Source organism: Acinonyx jubatus, chromosome E2 (genome assembly GCF_027475565.1).
Source record: "Acinonyx jubatus isolate Ajub_Pintada_27869175 chromosome E2, VMU_Ajub_asm_v1.0, whole genome shotgun sequence".
Taxonomy (NCBI): Eukaryota; Metazoa; Chordata; class Mammalia; order Carnivora; family Felidae; genus Acinonyx; species Acinonyx jubatus.
The window spans coordinates 60551681-60571794 of NC_069396.1; the positions used below are offsets into that span (position 1 = coordinate 60551681).

The following is a 20114-nucleotide window of genomic DNA, read 5'->3' on the forward strand; positions in this document are numbered from 1 at the left end:
CCCAGAGAAGGAAGAGACGGAGGCCATGCAGTAACATTCCCCTTTAATAGCCTGGTGGGACCTCCAGTGGTGGAGGGGTGGGGTTCCCAAGCCCCAGCCACCCGGTCCCCTTGGCCACCCACCCCAGAGCCCAGAGTGGGGGGCTGGACAGCACCCAGCTGGGGGCTAGACAAGCCAATTCATTTCCCATCGCTGAGCAGGTCGGGGGGAGGCAGCGCCGACCTTAATCACATGGTGGTTAAAAAAAAAAATAACTAGGAGCGGGTGGCAAGGAGGGGAGGCAAGGCCAGGGCATGGGATTCCCCCACCAGCCACCCCATGCCCCCCACCTGTGGCCCCCAATAAATATTTGCAGGGGACGCCGGGGCTGGTGGCCCTGGCAGGGGTGGGCGTGCGCCAGCCCTATTTCAGGCAGCGCTCAAAGTAGGTGGAGCCGATATAGCCACCTCGCATGGAGCGCTGCACATTCTGCTCAAACAGCCGCCGGTTGTTCTGCAGGACCTCGGCGGCCTCCTTGTTCAGTGGGTCTTCAGGGTTGGGCTCCTGTGGCCGGTATGGGTGGGGGTCAACAGGCCCTAAGAGCAGAGAGGGCCAACCTCCACCCCCCCCCCGCCCCCGCCTCACCCCCACCCCTACTCACCAAGAAGAGATACTGCAGGCCATAAATTATGGAGTTTATCGTAAGGACTGGTTTCCAGTCCTCTCTGTGGACAAAGAATCAGGGTCAGACACTGGTGAGTGGCCACCACAGAGCCTGCTGGGACTGAACAGGTCAGGCCCAGGAGAAAGCTAAGGGCAAGACTTGAAGAAAATGTGGAGATGAAGAGATAGAGTACCACAGAGCACAGGAGAGAGGGAAAGGGCAGACATCTGTGCAGTCCAAAGTCAGGGCCCTCACCTGAGGATGTTGAGGCAGACGTTGCCCTCGAGGTCAATGTTGGGGTGATAGACCATTGTCTCACACTTCACCTTGGGGGGGTCATGTGGGTAACCCTGGCCCACCTGGCTCCAAAAAGAGAGAGAAAATAGGTGCCCCAGCAGTGCCTGGTTGGGTCCTCAGCTGTTGCCTCCTCAGCCAGGGAGCCATCCCTGCCCACCTGGGACTCACCTTAAAACTGAACACAAACTTCCCACTCTTGTAGAAACCCTGTGAAAAGAAAGAGGAAGGTGTTAGGGCACCATCCTGCAGGGCTTGGCGGGTAAACCAGGTCTCCCAACACAAGGTGCCCCCCCGCCCCCCCCACCCCAGCCATGCCTGGGAGTCCAACTTAGTGTGCCCTTACCTCATCAGGACAAATAACCAGTTTGAAGTTGAGGAGATCGTCTGGATCTGAGAAACTGATGTCACACGTCTTGGGCAGGTTCAGCTCGTTTATGTCTGGGTTTGCACAGCAGAGAAAGGGAACAAAAAGAGGGAGAGACGAGGGCACTCAGAGCAGGTGTAGGTACTAGATCCATGGCATACTTCAAACATGCATTTTCAACTGTGCTATGCAATAGTTCCTGGCCCAGGGTAAGTTCCAATTCTTCTGAATTTATAGCCTTATGTCTCAGCACTTGAGAGCGGGGTACCCCCAACCCAGCTCCCAAATGCTCCCACTCCCATGTGGCCTCCAAGAGCCTCCAACTACCCCAAACCTCAGGATCCCCAAACATGACCTCCATTTTCTAGCGGACACTGTTGGTCCCCACCTATCCACCCAAACTCAAGGATGCTGCCCCCCATTGTCTCCTCACCAATCCTGTCCCCATGTCTCTCCTCTCTTCTGTTTGTCATCCCAAATTCAGGTACCCATCTAACCCTCAGACATATGCGTTCTCATTGCTGTACCCCTCTAAGATTCCCACCGCCTACAGCACGACAGTCTAATTGCAACCTTACTCCCATCTCCAGTTCCTAGCACACACTCTCGCCCCTCCATGTGTCATCCCAAGCCCCAAAATAGCCGTGTGACCCCCAGACCCACAAATCGGTCCCCAAAACTTACTGCACCCCATCTGATTCTCAGATTCCTAATGATCCCAACATACTTCCCTAAATTTTCTCCCACTCCTATCCCCAATCCTTGGCCCCCCACTATCCAATCTCCTCTTTGTCACCCATATTCCTGCTGACCCCTATATTCTGGAGTCCCCCGCCTCCTACCCGCCCTCCATTGACGGACTCTCTGATTCTCGGTCCCTAATGCAAGATGCCTGGCTTTGGCTTTCTAAATATCCTAAATGTTCTACATTTGGACCCCTGTCTCTGACCCCTCCGGTGACTACATTACTCACCCCTAATGCCCCATCACACCAAACTAAGGCCCTAACCTCCAGCCCCCCACTTCTGTGGCCACATCTCTGACCCCCAATGACTGCATAATTCCACTCCCGAAACCTATAACATCCCACCCCAGGCGCTGACCTCCGACCCCCACCCCCATCCCCCGAACCCCTACCCTTCTGGATCCGCAGCTGCGCAGCCGACGCCTTCTTGCTGCTGCCCTTGGTGCCGCCCGCCGACTCCTCCTCCTTCTTCTGCTGCTTCAGCGAGAACAGCTTGATCATCCTGCCGCCGCCGCCGCTGCCGCCGCTGCGGGGCCCGGGACCCCGGCCACCCGGCCCCCTGCCGCCACCCGCGCCGCCTCCGCCACTCGAACCCGCCGCCGCGGCCTCCTCCGCTGCTGCTGCCTCCGCCGCCCGCCCGGCCGCGCCGCTCCGCGCCCACCGCGCGGCCCGCGTCGGCTCCCGTAGTCCGGCTCCGGCCTGGCCCAGCGCCTCGGGCTCGCTCGGCGGCGCTCGGGCCGACTCGGCTGTTCTCGGGCCCGCTAGGCCCCGCCCCCACCCGGCCGCTCCCTCCTCCCCCTCGTCCGCTTAGGTCCCCTCAGGCCCAGCAGTGGCCGTGCCGCCTGTCCGTTCACTCGTTCCCACCGCGAGGGGGTGCGGCTCGAGGGGAAGGAGGAGGCGGCGGCCGCGGTGGCGGCGGCCGCGTACTGAGGGAGGCTCGGCTTCCGCGGCAGCAGCGGCTTCGGCGCGGAGGTCCGCAACGGCCTCGGGCGCCCCACCGCTTCGGATATTTCCGTCGCTCGCCGACTTCGGCTTTTCTTGCCTGGCCTGCGCTGTGCGCCTGCGCAGCCGCCGCCACCCCGCGTTGCTCAGCGATAGGTCTTGGTATTCGGACACTTTCGGCTAAGCTCGGTCATTTCCGGGGACGCTCGTGGGTCCAGGCATGGGCGGTGCCGCCGCCATCTTTAAGTGGGGCAGATTCAGGTCTCTTCGCTCGTAGTCCACCCTTGCAGACGGCTGAGTGGGTGGGTCACACGAGGTCCTTGCCCCTGGAGGTCACAGAGGCAGGGTGACCAGGGCGGGCCAGAGCCACGGCAAGGCCATAGGCGTTACCCAAGGAGTGCGGGGTTTAGTACCCTCGATGTCCCACCGCAAACGCAACCCGCTCGCGGAGATCCTGGCTGAGGTAAACTAGCAAATAAAACGTGTATTGCGCTAGAGAGTGGTAAGCACTTTGGAGGTTCACATAGGTGGACACTTAGATGGGAATGTTCCAGTGGGGACGCTTTACGATCTTCAGCTCTCGGTATGGTCAGCCTCCACTCCAATCACAGCTCAGCGTTTCTCTGAGGGCGGGAGAAAGCGGCGCGGGGCGGTTCTGCGACTTCCGGTTGTCACCACGGAAACCGTCAGGCGGGTGAGCTGCGCGGCGAGGGTTGGATCGGGTTTGGGGCAGGGCAGATGGGTGCATCCGGAGTTCTGCAGCTTGGTCTTTTTGCGACCGAGTGCGGCTCCCGCTGTACGTCCCCTTGCGTCTCTAAGGCGAACTACCGTCATCGCCTGGGGCTTTGTGGAAGAGGTCTTGGCGGTCCAGTTGGGCCGGCGCTGGGGTTGGATAGGGGTGTTTACGGGTTCCTCTCAGCCGTCGAACCCGGAGCCAGGCCTGCAGTCCTGACTTAAGAGGAGTCGCCCTGACGCCATCTCATCCCCAGCGCCTCCTCAGACCCGACCTGGCGTCCACTTCAGCCATCCTCACCTCAGGGAGTCGCCTCCACCTCTTCGGATCTTGGGCTGGCGTCCATCTTGGCCCCAGCCTCCTTAGAGGCCCTGCTCTGTGGGTTCTCTGGTACCATTGACGTCCTCGGGCTCCATGGACTGATCCCAGTCGCGTCTTTGCAACTGCTTCCTCTTAGACCCTTCCATTCTCAATGTCACCCTCCCAGACACCCCTTTCATTCCTCTGGTTGTGCCCTTATGCCAGCCTCACAGTCTCAGCATCCTTTCTTAATTCCTTTGTGCGTTGCGTGGAGAGGTGCCAGGGTGAGGAAAGGGACTCAGGAGCATCAAACAGTTCAAATTGGGGGCTGACATTGCAACCATACCAGCGTTCTCAGGCTTCAGACATGGCTGGTCTCAGGACTCACATGGCCCCTCCAGACTCACTCTTCCTCTATCCCTTTCTCTCTGTTCTTCTCAGCCATTCTGCTCTCCCGATTTATTGTACAGGCTATCTCCAGCCGAAGGTTGATGACCACTCTTTTTGCAGCCAGTCTCAGGGGTGTTGCCTATTGGTCACACTAAACCATGTGTCCATCCTCAGGCCAGTTTCTGAGGCCCATCAGCTGAAGGCCCATCTGAGGATGGGGTATGGTTCCCTGGAGAGGTGGCGCTGCACTAGCCAAAGCTAGACTCATGTGGTCTGTGACCGTATGGCTTCCTAACCATCCAGTGGGGAAGACTGAGCCATGAAACAAAATGCTGGGTAAAGGGGGTCATGGGATCTGGACCAGGAAGGAGGGGATGGCTGTGCTGAGGCTGGGGGTTGGGTTGGAAGTGGTGCAGCTGTGTTTCCCTTGTTATTCTCATGGCCACACAGTGACAGAGGGGCACAGGTGGTTTGGGTGGTGAGGGTGCCTGTATCCTCTGGGCCTGGCATTTGGAGGGATTGGGCAGCACATGGCAGGTGGAGAGTGAGAGTGGAAGTGCACTTGGGGTATTAGCACAGCTTCTGGGAGCTGTAACTGGGAAGATAGGATTGGTTTTGGAAAGGAAATGCAGGAGCGGGCAAGGAAGGGAGGCTGAGTATTGTGGGACTCCAGGCTGGTGGTTGGGATCAGAGGAGTGGTTCTCTCCAATGGAGAGAATTGGACAGGTTTAGGAGGCTTGGGGTTGGGAATAAGAATAAATGGATGCATGCAGCATAGGGAGACTGTGCTTGGGAGTAAACAGTATAGGCTCAGGTACAGATGATCCAGGGACAGGCTGGTTGGGCACTGTTGTAGCTTCCCCAGATGCCAGTGCCTTAGGGGTTCCCCTCCTGGCTTCCCCCTGTGGCTCTGGCTGAGTGAGGCCAAGTGGTCATCCTGTCTAAGCCCTCAGCTCTGCTGACAGTATGGCAGCCGTTGGGTTCACAATCCGCAGCCTGGCTTGCAGAGGTGTCCCCAGCCACCTGTAGAAATAGCCTTTTGTGGGGCGGGGGGTGTTGGGGCTCTCACATCACTTTTCATGTTTGTTTCTTAGAGGACTGGTTCAGCAGGTTGGGTCCATGGACTTCTCATGACTTTGGGCATGGGGCCTTGGCCTGATGTCTGCATGCTTTTCGTGTGTGTTGTAATTTTTCTTGTGTGGAATTTCAAGTTGTTAAATAGTCATGTGTGCAGATTTCTCATCATGTTCTTCTTAAACCAAGATGATCAAAACACGAGAGCAGCCTTTCTTCTCTTTGTTTCTGATTATAAAATTCACACAGGCTTTGAAAAAAATCCATGTCACAGGATTTATGAAGTTGTGGCAGTACCCCTCACCCTCAGAGCACTAGGTATCTCAGTGTTTGTGTGCCTTCCTTAATCTGACTCCCAGCCTCCGCCTAGGGACCAGTGACTGCCCTCCTCCCCTCTGATTCATATATCCCAGATTAGAGTCCTTAGAGTTCCATTTATAGTTGGAGAGGACAATGAGTGTTGGCATAGGGCCCAGGGGACTCCCCCCACCCCCATCTGTGTCACATGGGAGTGTCCCTACATGGGGACCTGTTGACTCTGCCAGATGTAGATTCCACAGTGGCCCTAGTCCTGGTTGGGGCTAGGCCAGGGGGAGATGGGGAGAGGGGCAGAGTAGGAGAGGGAAGGGAGCAGGAAAACACACCTTCTCTGGGATGGCTATTGGAAGCCTGTGGCCCAGGTGGCTTGTCTTCTTTCCCTGATTTCAGGACTCCAGTCTTGTAGCAGCAGAGGAAAGTCCAGGTGTATTTCTGGAAGAAACTTGGACATGAGCCTCAAGAAGTTGTTCCTGGGGGTGCCTGCATGGCTCATTGGGTTAGGTGTCCGACTCTTGAGTTTGGCTCAGGTCATCTCCTGGTTCATGAGTTTGAAACCCTCAGAACGAGAGCAAGATGACGCCTGCCCAGAGTGGGGTTTAAGTCCCAAGCCAGATTGTGATGCATGAATATTCTTTATTTGGCACTGCTTTTCATTCTGTTTTTGGCACCCAGTATACCCACCGTTTGGGGGGCAGGGGTGCTAGGTCACGGGCCTACAATCAGACGGAGGGGGCAGATAACTAGGGCAAGAGGAAAAGTAGAGGGTTCCAGAGATGCCAGCCCACAATCTGCAGGACATTGAACCTGTAATGGCAGCAACTGTATTTTCATGTAAGCTGCTGCTGGTTGTTTCCTATGGCTTGCCACTGAACACATTCCTCATAGAGACCATCCAGTGTGGGGGAGCCTTTGGGGGTTGTGCACCTGGCCAGGGTTGGTGGAGACTGTGGCCCATGGAATGTGAATGATTACTAGAGGGCTGGGGAACTGGCCTGGGGCCAGTTGACTTCAATTTCCAGACTGGCTGGGGTTCTATCCTAAAGGGAACCTAACCTGAGCACCTGCTGGTAGTTAACATGCGTGAAAGAATCTAGATTTCTAGATAAAACCTTCCAGCTTTTATGCCTAAGAAATGGCTTCCTTGGTTTAAAGTTTTACAAACATATCCCTAGCTCTGGCCTGCTGGACACCAGTTTGCTACTTCTGTTGCACCTGATGATCTTGGCTGGCTGGGGAAAACTGGGCCAGTCCTCACTTGGTAGTTGACCTGACCCAAGGTTGTTCAGGTTGAAGGCATCACAGACAAATAGTACAGTAGGCATGGTACAAGGCAGCACCCACAAGATGCTGTTAGGAGTCACCCCTGCAGGGGGCCATGGCTCTCACAGAGACTGCGTGGTTGCAGAAGTAGTAGATGGGTGGGGTGGATGGAGGGACCCGCCCAACTACTGGGGAGGCATTGAGTGGGTGGATACCAGACCCAGGTTCTGTCTATTGTTTATTGAGCACCTACTGGGGATCCAGGTCCTGGGTGGACCTGCCTGTACCTAAGCTTGATCACAGCCCTCACAACAACCCTGTGAGGTAAGTGTTCTGCGTGGGCGTGCGTGCACACGCACACACTCCTTCCCCCCCAACAAAAGGCCAAAAGAGAGGGACGTAGAGGAAGGGTACCGTGAGCGCTGGTTACTCGGCACTGTGGATGCGCTGGTGCTGGATAAGCTTAGTGCTCTGGTGGAAGCGGCGGCCACAGTCCTGGCAGGCAAAGGGCTTCTCACGCCGGTGGGTACGCAGGTGCTGTGTGAGCGTGGGCCTCTGGCGGAATGCCTTGCCGCACTCCGGGCACACGTAGGGCCGCTCGCCTGTGTGGATGCGCCGGTGTTGTGTGAGATTGGCGTGCTGCCGGAAGCTCTGGCCGCAATCAGGACAGGCAAAGGGCCGCTCACCCGTGTGGATACGCTGGTGCTCGGTGAGCCGGGAAACCTGTGTGAAGCCCAGGCCGCACTCACTACAGTGGTAGGGTTTCTCCCCGGTGTGCGCCCGCTGGTGGCGCGTGAGCTTCAGACGCTGGCTGAAGCGTTGGCCACACTCGGGGCAGGCAAAGGGTTTCTCGCCTGTGTGCACGCGCAGGTGCTGTGTGAGCGTGGGCCGCTGGCGGAACGCCTTGCCACACTCGGCGCAGGCGAAAGGCCGCTCGCCGGTGTGGATACGACGGTGTTGTGTAAGGTTGGAACGTTGTCGGAAGCTCTGGCCGCACTCGGCGCAGGCGAAGGGCCGCTCACCACTGTGTACTCGCCGGTGCTGCAGCAGCACTGAGCGGCGACCGAAGCGCTCACCACACTCCACGCAGCCAAAGGATTTGTCACCTGTGTGCACTGCCTGGTGTTCTAGTAGCACAGCGCGCCGTGCGAAGCTCTCACGGCACTCGCTGCAGGGGAAAGGCCCTGGGGGCTCAGGCGCACCGGGAGGTGCAGCGGGTGCAGCGCCAGGGCCGGGGGGGTCGCCGTGGATGCGCTGGTGCTGCAACAGGTTGGAGCGCTGTCGGAAGCTCTGGCCGCACTCAGCACAGTGGAAAGGCTGCTCGCCTGTGTGCACACGCCGGTGCTCCTCCAGGCGGGTGCTGCGCACGAAGCCCTGGCCGCAGTCGCTGCACACAAATGGCCGCTCCTCAGTGTGTGTGAGTTGATGGCGCAGAAGGTGCGAACTTCGGCTGAAGCTCCGGCCACACTCGTTGCACACGAATGGCCGCTCTCCCGTGTGTATTTTCTGGTGCCTCAGTAGGTTACTGCGTTGGCTGAACACCTTCCCGCACACGTCACAGTGGCCACCTCTCCCTGCCCCGGGGTCTGTGCTGGGCCGACCCCGGCCCCGGCCCCTGGGAGCACGCCAGCGGGCTGTGCCTAGCATAGGGCTCATAAGCTGGCAGGAACCCTCATTCGTGGGGTTCTGCTCACCTCCTGGGCCACTGGGGAGCAGGAGCGCACGTGAGAAGCCACTTTCACGGGAGGGTGACCGGAGTTGGTCCGTGAGGCCAACCATGCGGAGGTCCCAGGGGATATGGAGGTGGGGGCTCACAGTGCCTGAGCCAGCAGAGACACTTTCCATCTGGAGTGCAAACCCTGCATTGCACAAGGGGATCCAGTCATGCATGCCAAGAGAACTGTTCCCGACCCACTCCGGCCGGTGGGAAAGAGTGTGAACTAGAGGTGCCTGAAACTAGCCAGTGAGGCAGACAGGTAACAAGGGCAGGGGCAAGGACTCTATCTGTGTTTCCCAAAGGAGGTGACAAGGGCACAGAACCTTGCATGAGGAGGAGGATTCAGAAGTTGGGGACAAGCTTTCTAGGCCTGGCTTAAGTTTGCAAAAATTGCCTTTCTGGAAGGGCTCTAGGGCAAAAATGGGTCAGGTGGCCCTTGCACTAGGTGGTGATGGTTTCCACAAATACACAGAAGTGGGTGGGTCTGAGGGAGGTTGGAAGTGGAGCCAACAGGAAGGTAACTTGGAGGGGAGTGGGCCAGGCTGCACGACTTTGGTCTGATGTGCCTTGCCTGAGATGTGCATGGGACATCTGAGAGGCAGAGACTACATGCAGCTGTGGAGTTCAGGAGTTGGGGCTCAGTCTGCAGGGAAGTGTGACCATGGCAGCTGTGGCATATGCATGGCACACAGAGCCCTGGCCCTGTGTGTGATCAAATAAGAGTGGGTGTCTATGGAAAGAAGTAGCAGGTCCTAGCCACGCTGTGAGCACTCTAGCATTAGATGCTGTGTGAGGAAGGAGGTGTAAGCAAATGCAACTGAGAAGCAGGGACTAGAAAAAGAGGAAGGCTGCAAGGAGACTAAGAGAGTAGCAAGGACTTCAGTGGGTGACAGAAAATCCAGTAAGTTGTCAAAGAAAAGTCATAAATTACACTGTGTCAAAGGAAATCGTTCATGCACAGCATTGATAACCTTAGAGCCAAAAAATGAATGACAGATTCTCCAGAAGCAAAAGGGTAATTAAGCTTCTAAGTAAAGAGCTCCAATTAATCAACAAAACCAATGACCTGACAAAACACGGGCAAAGGAGGTGAACAGGAAAGGAAATGTAACTAATACTAAATCCCATAATATATGCTCAATTCACTCCTGAGAAGAACACTGAATATTAGAGTTGCAGTCATCTCTCATTCTCACACCCTCCCTGGAGGGACCCAAGTGTTTGCATGCCTTGCTAGTAAGCGAAATGGGAAGCCAGTGTGGCAAAATACATTAAAATAGCAAATTTCTCACACTCTGGTCAGCAATTTCACTTTTATGCACTTCAACAGTTGTGTTCCCCACTGTTTAAAATGACCTATATATGAGATTTTTCAGTTCACCACTGGAAATCCACACAAAGGAATGTAAGTAGGAGCTGCGATGGATAAACAAGTGTGTCCACAGTGAGCCACAGGGGGGCTTCATGCAGCTGTCCAGAGAGGAGGGCACCTGCTGCTGTGTGCTGAAGTGGGAAGATGCAGGAAAAATGTCAGGTGTGAAACATGGTGATTAGGCATTCACATGTATTTTAAAGAGAAACTATGTATCTCAATCTGTGTTTGCTCTTTTATGCACAAAATCTTTTTGGAAGAACACACAAGATGGTAGTGCTGGCTGTTGAGGGACAAGAACTGTATAACACAGGCAGGGGAGGGGCATTCCAGTGTACACTCCCTTGTGCCTTTTGAATTTTCTAACATGGGAATATATTAGCTATTTAAAATACTACGATGAAGGGGCACCTGGGTGGCTCAGTCGGTTGAGCGTCCGACTTTGGCTCAGGTCATGATCTCGCGGTCCGTGAGTTCGAGCCCCGCGTCAGGCTCTGTGCTGACCGCTCAGAGCCTGGAGCCTGTTTCAGATTCTGTGTCTCCCTCTCTCTGACCCTCCCCTGTTCATGCTCTGTCTCTCTCTGTCTCAAAAATAAATAAACGTTAAAATAAATAAATAAATAAATAAATAAAATACTACGATGAAAACACTGGCTGCACAGGAGCAGCCAGGAGTCCTGAATGGAGACCAAGGTAGCTGAAGGAATCAGTTATTTGAAGATGCGAACTGTGGTTGTCTACAGAGAGAGTGTGGATACAAAGAAAGAACCCGCCAAAGTGTCTGAGGTGGTGGTGCCAGTGTGGATGGAGAAAGCTGAAAGACTATGGGGTTCTGAACTGAGAGAGAAGCACGTCCAAGTTAGAGGTGGTGGTCACACAAAGTACGAGGCCCAGCCTGGCCAGCCAGTTTAAGACTAAAACAGCAGATTAGGGATGTGCCAGATCCTACTCTCTCAGCTCCAACATGCAGAAATGACAACAGAACCTGAGAAAATATTTAAAAATGTTTTGGACAGCTCCAAAGGAAAGAAAGGACAGTTGGTGGGGCTTAGGAATCCAGAGCCTGCACAGTGAGCTCTGAAGCCCCTGTGACTTTAGTCCCCAGGTCTAAAGCCAGGCTCTGTCACGAAGCTGGGGGTTGAGGACATGGGCTGGGTTAGCTCAGTCCACCCACATACCTGACCAGGAAAAAGGTGCTTGCTTTTGGCTGGGCTCCAGAAGTATCTTCACTGAATGTCCTGGGGCCCAGATGATACTTTCACTTCAAGGTTATGAGTCTTCTCACCTAGCATGATGCTTAGGGCGGGGACAAATGAGAAGCTCCTACAGCTATGAAGGGCAGACTGTCAACAGTACAACCAGCTGGAGAATTCACACTTGAAGAAACTAAACTAGCTAAACAGCCTGGAAAGGACACTAAAGTATGTCTAAATCCTCAAAGGAGGAATCACCATCCATGAAACAAGGACATTATGGAAAAAGGATGAATTAGGATCCTTATTGACAAAAAACATAGCAAATGGAGACTTAACAAGTAATAAAGGTATCTATTTTAACTTTGTTCTATCCTGAAATAACAGTAAAAACCACAACAACATTTTTTGTCCTTTAACGCATAAGATCCACAAAGGTGAGAGGAAAGGAAACAAACAAACCCCGTAACATTTTCTATTTCAGAAAGCTAAGGGGCAAATAGTAAGTGTGTAGCAGAAAGTGCATATTAAACTAGTAGTAAAGAAAGTGGAAAAACAAACAACAACAACAACAACAACAAAACCAACCCCAAAAAACCCAAACCCTGTTTGACCCCAAAGAAGGCTTGAAAAGTTCAGGAGCTGGAGGTAGCAGGTAGCTCTGGCCATGGAGGTGAAGAGGCAGGGCCACCAAGCAGGATGGGGAGGCTGTTCAGCAGCAGCTGGGTTGGACTGCTGCAAGGAACAGACCTGGGATGTCTGCACAGAATTCTGAGCAAATAGTGGGCACTGCTGTAGCTCTGATTGCTGGATCTCTTCCCCCCTCCTGGCAAAAGGCTGGGTTGAGGGTAGGAGACCATACTGAGGAAGCAATATAACCAAGAACCAGGTAACAGGCATACCAGAAACAAGGGAACAAAACAATAGAAAAAAAAAAAGGAGAGAAACTATTCGAGGTAGTTTCTCACAATTGAGTGATATGGACTTCAAGTTGAAAGGGCTCACCAATGATGATGAAAAAGCTTTGAAACGAAATAAAAAGAATTCCTGAAGCAGCCAAACTAGCCTAATACAGAATGTTAGACCAGTGCGTTTTAGAGATGTAGCATGTCAAAACTTTTTATCTCCCATACCATAGTTCGCAGAAAGGTCCCCCAGAACAAGGGAGTAAACCAAGAAAAAGAAGGGGTCCAGGAAACAAGAAAGAAGACGCAGGGAGACTGGATGATGGCAGACCAAGAGTGGTAAAGCTGAGGTGGACAGCAGAAGGCCTTTAGTCTCCTGCTCTGTCCTGCCCGATCGTCAACCCGTGTCAAGGTCCCTCCTGCCCACTGTCTACTAACCTACTATCCTTGCCAGATCCAGACCCTCCCTCCCCGACTATCCAGACAGTGGGATGCAAACCCAGAATCCATCCAGGATGGGAGGGCTGGGAAAGGACGGGGGTGTGGGGAATACAGGCCCTGCTCTAAGGAGGTTTTACTATGGTGGGGAGCAGTAGCTGGAGGGAACATGAAGTTGGCTGCGGACTTGACTTATGAGGACAGGACATGCTGAAAGTTACATGCTGCAAGGGATGGTCCACAGAATGGAGAAGCTTGGAGACGCTGGAATGAGAGGGCCACCTGAGCAGGGCCAGGAGTGGGATGGGTTGATGTGGCGCTACCATGCAGAGGGCCTTGCCCCACCATGTCCCATCTCACTCACCTGGAGGAAAGATGCCCCCAGCTTCCTCCTGCCACAGGGCCCCAGGATGCTCCCTCCATGAAGGCCCCTCAAGCCCAGTCTCGCTGTGGGGAGAGGCCTGGTCCAGCACTATCTCACAATCCTGAAACCATAGTGGTCACTGTTCGTCTGTGCCCAGCTAGGTCCAGGGAGGGACCTATCTGACCCCCACCCACTGAGGCTCCCCAGACAGGGTGGGGAGCATGGTCTGTATGGGGCTCACCTGGGCCTCTTTAGGCAGGAGAGTGGAAGTGGCTTCCTGGGGATTGGCTAGAGGCCCAGAATCCAGAAGCTCTGTAGAGGAAGGTTGGGGTCAGGTGGCCCAAGGGTGTCCCCACCCCACTGCCCTCCTCAGTGGTATGCCAAATGCTGGAATCCAAGTTTGGAGCTGGACATGGCTGGGCATCTCTAAGGGCTCAGCCTGGGGGTGGAGTAAAGCAAAGCCCCCTTGAAGACCACAGGAGAAGTTACAGCAGGATGAGACAAGCTCAGGTCTGTGCTCTGTACCCCTGCATGAGTCCTGGGTAGGATGGCCAGTGAGGGTGGAGAGAAGCACTGCACTAGGGTCCACACAGGAATGATGGATGGTGTGGGAAGCCAACTTTGGCATCTGCCTGGAAGGAGTAAAATGGGGAGGGGTATGCCTTCCAGCACCCTGGGGTCCTCCCTCAGTCACACCAACCCATATTCAAGCCTGCTGCCTGCTCTCCAGAGAATTGCTATTATCTCCTAATGGATCCCCTTGGGGAGTGAATCCCACGTGCCTCACACACAGAACCCCAATAGCTTACTACTCCATGCTAGGGGAGAGCAGAGAAACATAGTTGTAACAGTCAGACTTGGCATGTGAGGAGTAGTGATGGCCACTAGCTAGGCAGGTTGTGGGGGCTACTAGGGCATATGAACAGTTCCATCCGGCAGGGGACCTTTAGGCTGTTGAGGCCAGGCCCCTCTGGTCCACCCAATCAGGCCTTGGGCCATGCATACCTTGCGTGCCCTCACCTGGGTCCTCTGTAACCATGGGCTCCTCTTTCACCTGAAGGCCCAGCGGTGACTCGTGTGTGGCTTCAGATGGTGTCCCGGGTCCACATTCTGGAGTCCGTGGCTTGGTTTGATGGAGGGGCTGGAAGTTGGAGGGTTCCATCTTCTCTGATAGCACCTCCTGACCCTGTACTTGGACTGTGACCTGGGGAGGTGCCCCCAAACATCAAGGGCCCAGGCAGAGAGTTGGGTTTTGCACAAGCAGGGGGGTTTATGGGCAACCACCCCATCACAGGACCCCAGGGGTCCTGACCTACAATGTTCTCCAAGGACCCACTTCCCTCCAGGACTGAGCCAGGAGTGAAGGGACCATCTGCAGTTGCTCTCCTGCTGCAGGCACCCAGGAATGCCCAGTGGTCTCCCTCTCTCCCCACCGTGCATCCCTTCCCATGTCCATGACTCCAGGTGATGTAGGGATAGACCAATGAGGCTGGCCCTGGAAACGCGTCTATGCTCACACGAGGTCTGCTGCAAGTGACCACTTCTAAACCACAAGGAATAGGTGTCTGGCTAAGCATGGCACTCCCCAGGGTGGGGCAGAGCTGGATACTGTTCCAGCCTGGACCCTGGCTCAGGGCCACAGACTCACCCATCTTCGGGGCCCTCCTGGCTCCTGGCGAAGCCCTTCAACCAGGGCAGCTGCTTCTTCAGGGCTGCCTGGTCGCTGTCCCTCCACGCGGGCCTGGATCTCAGGGGGCAGTGCACCCAGGAACTGCTCTAGGACCAGGAGCTCCAGCATCTGCTCTTTGGAGTGAACCTCTGGCTGCAGCCACTGGCGGCATAGCTCCCGGAGCTGGGCCAGGGCCTCTTGGGGACCCACTGCCTCTTCATAGTGGAAGTGTCGAAAACGCTGGCGTGCAGTCTCTGGGCCTGGATCCCACAGGGCAGCGTCACCCTCCTCATCTGAGTCCTCCAGCTTCACCATGACAGGTCGCTCATCTTCCAAGGATGTGTGACCTGGGGAGCCTAGTGCTGCAGGCCTCATTGGAAAGACTGGGCTGGGGGCTCCAAGGACAGTGTCTTCCCCTGGGGGAGGAATAGGATGAGGCTGCTGGGAGGAGGACAAACAGCAAATGCTTACTAAGCACCTACTGTATGCTGTGGTGTTCCATATTCAGACCTGCACCGAGTGGAAGGCAGATAAGAAAACGGGCACAGAGAGATGGTCACAAGCCAGGCACCTGAGTCTCTGGTCTCTAGCTGGGACCTAGTCTCTGGTATTCCCTGCTCCAAACACAAGGTGCTTCTTAGGAATAGAAGGCACCCCCTTTCCTCTAAATCCTGTCCTTCTATGTGCACCACCTCATCCTTGCCCTGTGGCTGTCAGGTAAATGACATTTACAACATCCACTACCCTCCCCCCCCCCCCCCCATTCAGCCTCCAACACCAGTCCATCACTGCACCACCCACACTCCCATCTAGTCTCTCAGACCATTCCCTTCTCAACTTGTTTTTACAGAGCAGCCTCCCTCCACCTCTCCCCTCCCCACCCCCCCCCCCCCCGCCGCCCCGGGGCAAAGTCAACTGTGTGGCCAAGCCTCCAGGTAGCATCCCCCCCCACCCCAATTCAGCCCCATTCTGAACCAGCCGAACTTATTATCACACCACGTAATGCCCCATCATCTCTTCAGTTTCCTGATTTAGGCAGGGTTAGGAGGTGATGGGGGAGCTCCAGGGGGCCCACAAAGGCCCCAAGACCACTGGACCGGGTGCCTGCAAGCAAGGTTGGAGATTCTAATCTGGCCTATTTGCTACATAACCTTGGCAAGTTTCTGTGAACCTCAGTTTCCCCATCCTTACCGATCCCCTGTAAGTGGGGGCGCTCCCCCCTCCCTGCCATTGCTGCTCCTTTTGCAGCTGGTGTTAATGTGCAGGCTTTGTGAAGAAATCTGAGTTTATTACGTGAGTAAGAATCGATTTCCAGGGTCGCCTGATCCCGTGAGTCAAATTCCGTTCCTGAAGGTTCCAGGTCAACCCGAAACCCTGGGAAAAGGTTGGAGCATTTTTAAGCCGGCCAGCCCCTGCGAAGGTTTCTGCATTACATTTACCAGAAATCTTGGAGGGCAACTTCCACTTGGGAGAGCGCCCTCTTCCCACTCCCAGGGTTGGTCTAGTGCCGCCAGGGCAACCGGGAAGGGGGGGCGGGGCTCCGAGAGCTTGTCGCTGTGGCATTTCAGTGATAGATGAGCGTCGCCGACAGCACCGGGCTCACCGAGAGGGAGTGCTTAGGTCCTTGTTCCGCACTCCCGCAGGGTAGCCGCAATCCAAGAGTTCCCGGTCGCCGCCCGGGTCCCCGCCCAAGCCTTCCTCTTTGAGAGGTCCCCGCCCTCACCTCCACGCTCAGCGGGCCGCTCCGCGCTCCTAAGCATGCGCAATCGCCGGCTTCCCCCTCCCCGGACGGACTAGGTCTCCCAGAATGCTCCGCGCATTCAGCCCGAGTGCCACCTGGCTCTTCCCCCACCCTCCTCCCCTGTTCCCCGGTGTAGCATTCGCAACGATCAGATCACACGCCCGGCCGCCTCTTCCGCGCTCCCCGCCTCAGATCCAGGCGTCCATGCCCCGTCGACGTGCGTAAGCTTCTCTGGGGGCTTCGAACAGCAGCACCGCCTTCCCAACCGCGCATGCCCCCCACCACGTTTTCCTCAATTCTTTACGGGTGTTCCTGGGATTAGCAGGGTTCTGCACCAATCACCGTCCTCGCTAGGGCGCCGGCAACCTACGTCTCCATGGCAACCTTCTGCCTCGAAAGGGGCACATCCTTCATCGCCCGCCCGGGCGGCAGATTCGGAGAGGCTTGGCCGCGTGCTTTCTGGGAAGTGTAGTTGGCTGAGACCTCCGTGCGCGTACGCGCAGCCAGACGACGTCCCATTGTGTACGTGGCGGGCCCGGGCGTTTCCATGGTAACCGGATGGGCTGACTAGTAGGTCTCCAGCTCAACCCAGGGGAGCCGCTGGCCGTCTGAGAGGCGATGGGGGACGTGGGGTAAGGGCTTGGGGAGCGGGCCGGAGCAGAGAAACCGAGCGAGACAGTAAGGAAAGACAGACGCGAAGACTTCCGGGCAGGGAGAGACCCAAAGCCTATGAGGGCCCACTCGGGGGCAGAGAGATTCAAGGAGAGACCGTGAAAGTAATTGAACAGATACAGAGACCGAGACACCGGTAGGAAAGAAAGTCAACGGGGAGGTATTTCTCCTTTCAGAGACCTAGAGAATGTGGTAAGAAGCCAGAGGATCAGAGAGTCAGGGCCAGGTAGACAGGAGTGTCAGTAAAGTTAGCAAGAGGGAGGGAGATCAAGAAGGGGTGGATATGAAAGGTGAGACAAAGTGGGAGAGTGAGAATAGATTCACAAAGACAAGAAGTGCAGATATTGAGATTCAAGAGACAGATAAGGAATACAGACATACAGAGGCAAGAGGAGAGGAAGGGACAGAAATTAGAGATGGATTGAGAGTTTTCAAAGACCTAGAGAAGGGTGACAGACGGCAAGTAGAGACAGTTGGAGGGAGACTTGTTAGGGAAACTTATCCAAAAATTGACAATAGGACAAAAAAGGATGACTGGGGACCCTCTCTGCGTTTCCTAGCATTGTCTACCAAGCCCACTTCAGCTTATCTGATTCCCTATAAGAAGTAACTCTTCAGAGGCCAGATTGCAAATGCTTGGCGTTAAGAGTTGTATCAACCTTACAACACTGAGACACCCAGGCCTGCTCGCTTGTAGGGCATCAATTCGACTTTGGGCTTTTATTTCAGTGTTCCTTATTTCTTTCTTTTCTATTAAAGAATTTTCTTTTTTAATGTTTATTTTTGAGAGACAGAGTGAGACAGTGCCAGCTGGGGAGGAGCAGAGACAGGAGACACAGAATCCAAAGCAGTCTCCAGGCTCTGAGCAAGCGTTCAGCACAGAGCCAGGTGCCGGCCTTGAACCCACAAAGTAAGATCATGACCTGAGCTGAAGTCAGACACTTAACCGACTGAGCCACCCAGTCACCCCTCAGTGTCCTTTATTTCTTTCACCCTTTCAGTTCTTTCTCATCTTCCCGGAACCACCTATGTCATCCTGCTAATTCCCTCCATGAGGTAAATAACTGTTTGCCATGTACTCCTTGAGTTTATTTTTAACTTAAAAAAAAAAAAAGGATTTGACAGTCTGAGCGGAATTAATTCTCCAGGATGGGGAACGAACTGGGAGAGGTGACAAAGCTAGGAATGGAAGGAGGTAGGGAGGATAATGGAAAGAAAGCAGGCGGCGGGAAAATTTCGAGAGAAATTAAACAGAAAGCAAGTCAGCTTTGGGTAGAGACAGCCAACGGCGCCCCCGCCTGGGTTCTGCGCGCAGCATCCTCGTCGTCGAACTACATTTCCCGGCTGGCCTGCGAGCGCGGGGCGCAGGGCCTAGAGCGCCGTCGGGGACTGGCCCCGCGCGGACTAGTCCAATCTCGATAGTCGCCGGCAATCTTCCGCCTCCGCCGACAACATGGAGGCTGAGCTCAGCCGCCCCTGGGAAGAGGCGCTGTAAGGCAGGAGATGGGGAAGAGCCGCAGCCCCAGCCGCCCAGCCGAAGCAGCCGGCCCGCGTCGCGGTCCGGAGGTGCGGGCAGTCAGCCGCGCGGGGGCCCGGGCTCCGGTGGCGGGGGCTTGGGCACCGTTTCTCTCGGTCCGAAACGGCGAGAAGGAAGAGAGGCCGCTGCGCGCGCAGGCCGGGACGAGCGCGAATGGGCCAATCGAAGATTCCGGCGGTCCCGAGGCTTTGTGGGAAATGTAGTCTCAAGGGGACGAGCCCTTGGCTCCACCGAGACATTGGGCAGCGAGCCTCCACCGGCGGCGGGTTTGGAGGCTTTCTCACGAGGGTGGGAGGGAGGGAGGGAATGAATGAATGAGCATGTGGGTGAATTAATTTAAAATTGTGGGTGAGCAGAGGAAGGCATGGATGTTGAAAGAACAATGGCGCAGCGCGTGAGTGGTTCAGTAAGCAAGAGGAGCCTTTCTCATGTCCACCTACATTTCCCTGCCTCCCAGGCATGGGGGACCTGTGGCATGTGCCACCTTATTTTAAGCCATGTGTAGTCCATGGATCCTTGAAGGTATCGATACCATAGCCACGGCAGAAACAAACCTGCCAGTCATTTGTCCCTTGTATTTTGCACGCACTACACACACACACACACACACACACACGTATATATACATATACATATGTATATGTATATGTGTGTGTGTGTGTGTGTATACTCTTTGATCCAGTGCTACTTTCACATGATTCAAAATGCAAAACGGACAAGGTGAAAAGCATGCCTTCCACCGCTGTACTTAATTTAATAATTTCATCAGCTAGCGACTACTGGATTCACTATTCTTGGGTCTGAGGACACAAGGGAGAGCTCAGCCAACACAGCTCCTGCCTTCAGGCAGCGTGTGACAGATACATAATAAAATGTAGGTGGAGAGGGCCTCTTTGATTAGGTTACATTTGAGCAGAGATCTGTAGGAGAGGGAACAAGCTATGCAGATAAGGGAAGTGCCCAGGCCCTGCATGGGCTGAAGGAAACAGGAGCAAAGGCCCTGAGTCAGGAGCACTCTTAGTCTGCCCCAAGGATGTGGGCAGGAGTGAGCAAAATAAAAGAAGAGGCTCTAAGACACTTGAAGAATCTGGTGAGGATTGTGGCTTTTACTCAGAGCTGGGAGGGCTTGAACAGAGGGGAGATAGGATCTTAGTTCTTAGTGGATCTTTGTGGCTGCCGTGTGGAGAACCACCATCCTCTTCTGTTCTCAGGTACTCCATAGTTTGTGGCATAAATTAGGTTGGTTCTCTTCTGTGTTAGTTTCCTATGATTGCTGTAACATATTACTGAAAAATGAGTGGTTTAAAACAACACAGATGTATTAGAGTCTTGGAGGTCAGAAATCTGAAATGTTTCTCAGTGGGCTAAAATCAAGGTATCAGCAGGGCTGGTTCCTTTTTTTTTTTTTTTTTTTTTGTTTAATGTTTGTTTATTTTTGAG

At 54.8% G+C, this 20114-nt stretch overlaps 3 protein-coding genes across 28 annotated transcripts in view; 1 reads left to right on the forward strand and 2 right to left on the reverse strand.

Moving 5' to 3' along the window:
• Positions 1–26: 26 nt before the first annotated feature.
• Positions 27–2723, reverse strand: UBE2M (ubiquitin conjugating enzyme E2 M). The gene is made up of 6 exons (XM_027037588.2): positions 2442–2723; positions 1284–1378; positions 1109–1147; positions 899–1002; positions 641–704; positions 27–543 (listed from the first exon to the last, which is right to left on the reverse strand). The coding sequence occupies exons 1-6, from the start codon at positions 2548–2550 to the stop codon at positions 403–405; spliced, it is 552 nt and encodes a 183-aa protein (XP_026893389.1). The 5' UTR covers positions 2551–2723; the 3' UTR covers positions 27–402.
• A 504-nt stretch (positions 2724–3227) lies between these two features.
• Positions 3228–20114, forward strand: part of LOC106987932 (tigger transposable element-derived protein 1-like) — a 46915-nt gene continuing 30028 nt past the window's right edge. For 14 of the 20 annotated variants that reach the window (XR_008293851.1, XR_008293856.1, XR_008293860.1 and 11 more), the window contains exon 1: positions 18331–18703. The gene's annotated coding sequence lies outside the window, so the exon portion shown is untranslated. Of the gene's footprint in view, positions 3455–16849; positions 16988–18330; positions 18704–19384; positions 19765–20114 lie in introns of those variants that run through there. The other 6 variants (XR_008293864.1, XR_008293865.1, XR_008293866.1 and 3 more) reach the window with 4 other exon arrangements.
• On the reverse strand, positions 6389–17009 carry MZF1 (myeloid zinc finger 1). Of its 7 annotated transcripts, XM_027037523.2 has the most exons (7): positions 16448–16586; positions 15916–16098; positions 14704–15140; positions 14076–14259; positions 13297–13367; positions 13056–13176; positions 6389–8925 (listed from the first exon to the last, which is right to left on the reverse strand). In XM_027037523.2, exons 1-7 carry the CDS (start codon positions 16482–16484, stop codon positions 7493–7495), a joined length of 2466 nt encoding a protein of 821 aa, XP_026893324.2. In that variant the 5' UTR covers positions 16485–16586; the 3' UTR covers positions 6389–7492. The 7 variants fall into 7 exon arrangements, with proteins under 7 accessions (XP_026893324.2, XP_026893327.2, XP_026893326.2 ...); XM_027037526.2 differs by lacking the exons at positions 15916–16098; positions 16448–16586 and adding an exon at positions 16770–16910; XM_027037525.2 differs by lacking the exon at positions 15916–16098 and having other exon boundaries at positions 16164–16579.

What these genes read in the sequence shown, in the direction of transcription:
- UBE2M (XM_027037588.2), bottom strand. Translation starts at nt 2,550, where the DNA reads ATGATCAAGCTGTTCTCGCTGAAGCAGCAGAAGAAGGAGGAGGAGTCG. An exon ending in GCAGCTGCGGATCCAGAAGG is followed by an intron (nt 1,379 to 2,441) that starts GTAGGGGTTCGG and finishes GTGCAAACCCAG; the next exon opens with ACATAAACGAGCTGAACCTG. An exon ending in GTCTGCCTCAACATCCTCAG is followed by an intron (nt 705 to 898) that starts GTGAGGGCCCTG and finishes CTTTGTCCACAG; the next exon opens with AGAGGACTGGAAACCAGTCC.
- MZF1 (XM_027037523.2), bottom strand. Translation starts at nt 16,484, where the DNA reads ATGCTTAGGAGCGCGGAGCGGCCCGCTGAGCGTGGAG. An exon ending in CAGGAGGGCCCCGAAGATGG is followed by an intron (nt 14,260 to 14,703) that starts GTGAGTCTGTGG and finishes GCACCTCCCCAG; the next exon opens with GTCACAGTCCAAGTACAGGG. An exon ending in TGGGGGCATCTTTCCTCCAG is followed by an intron (nt 8,926 to 13,055) that starts GTGAGTGAGATG and finishes TGTGCAATGCAG; the next exon opens with GGTTTGCACTCCAGATGGAA.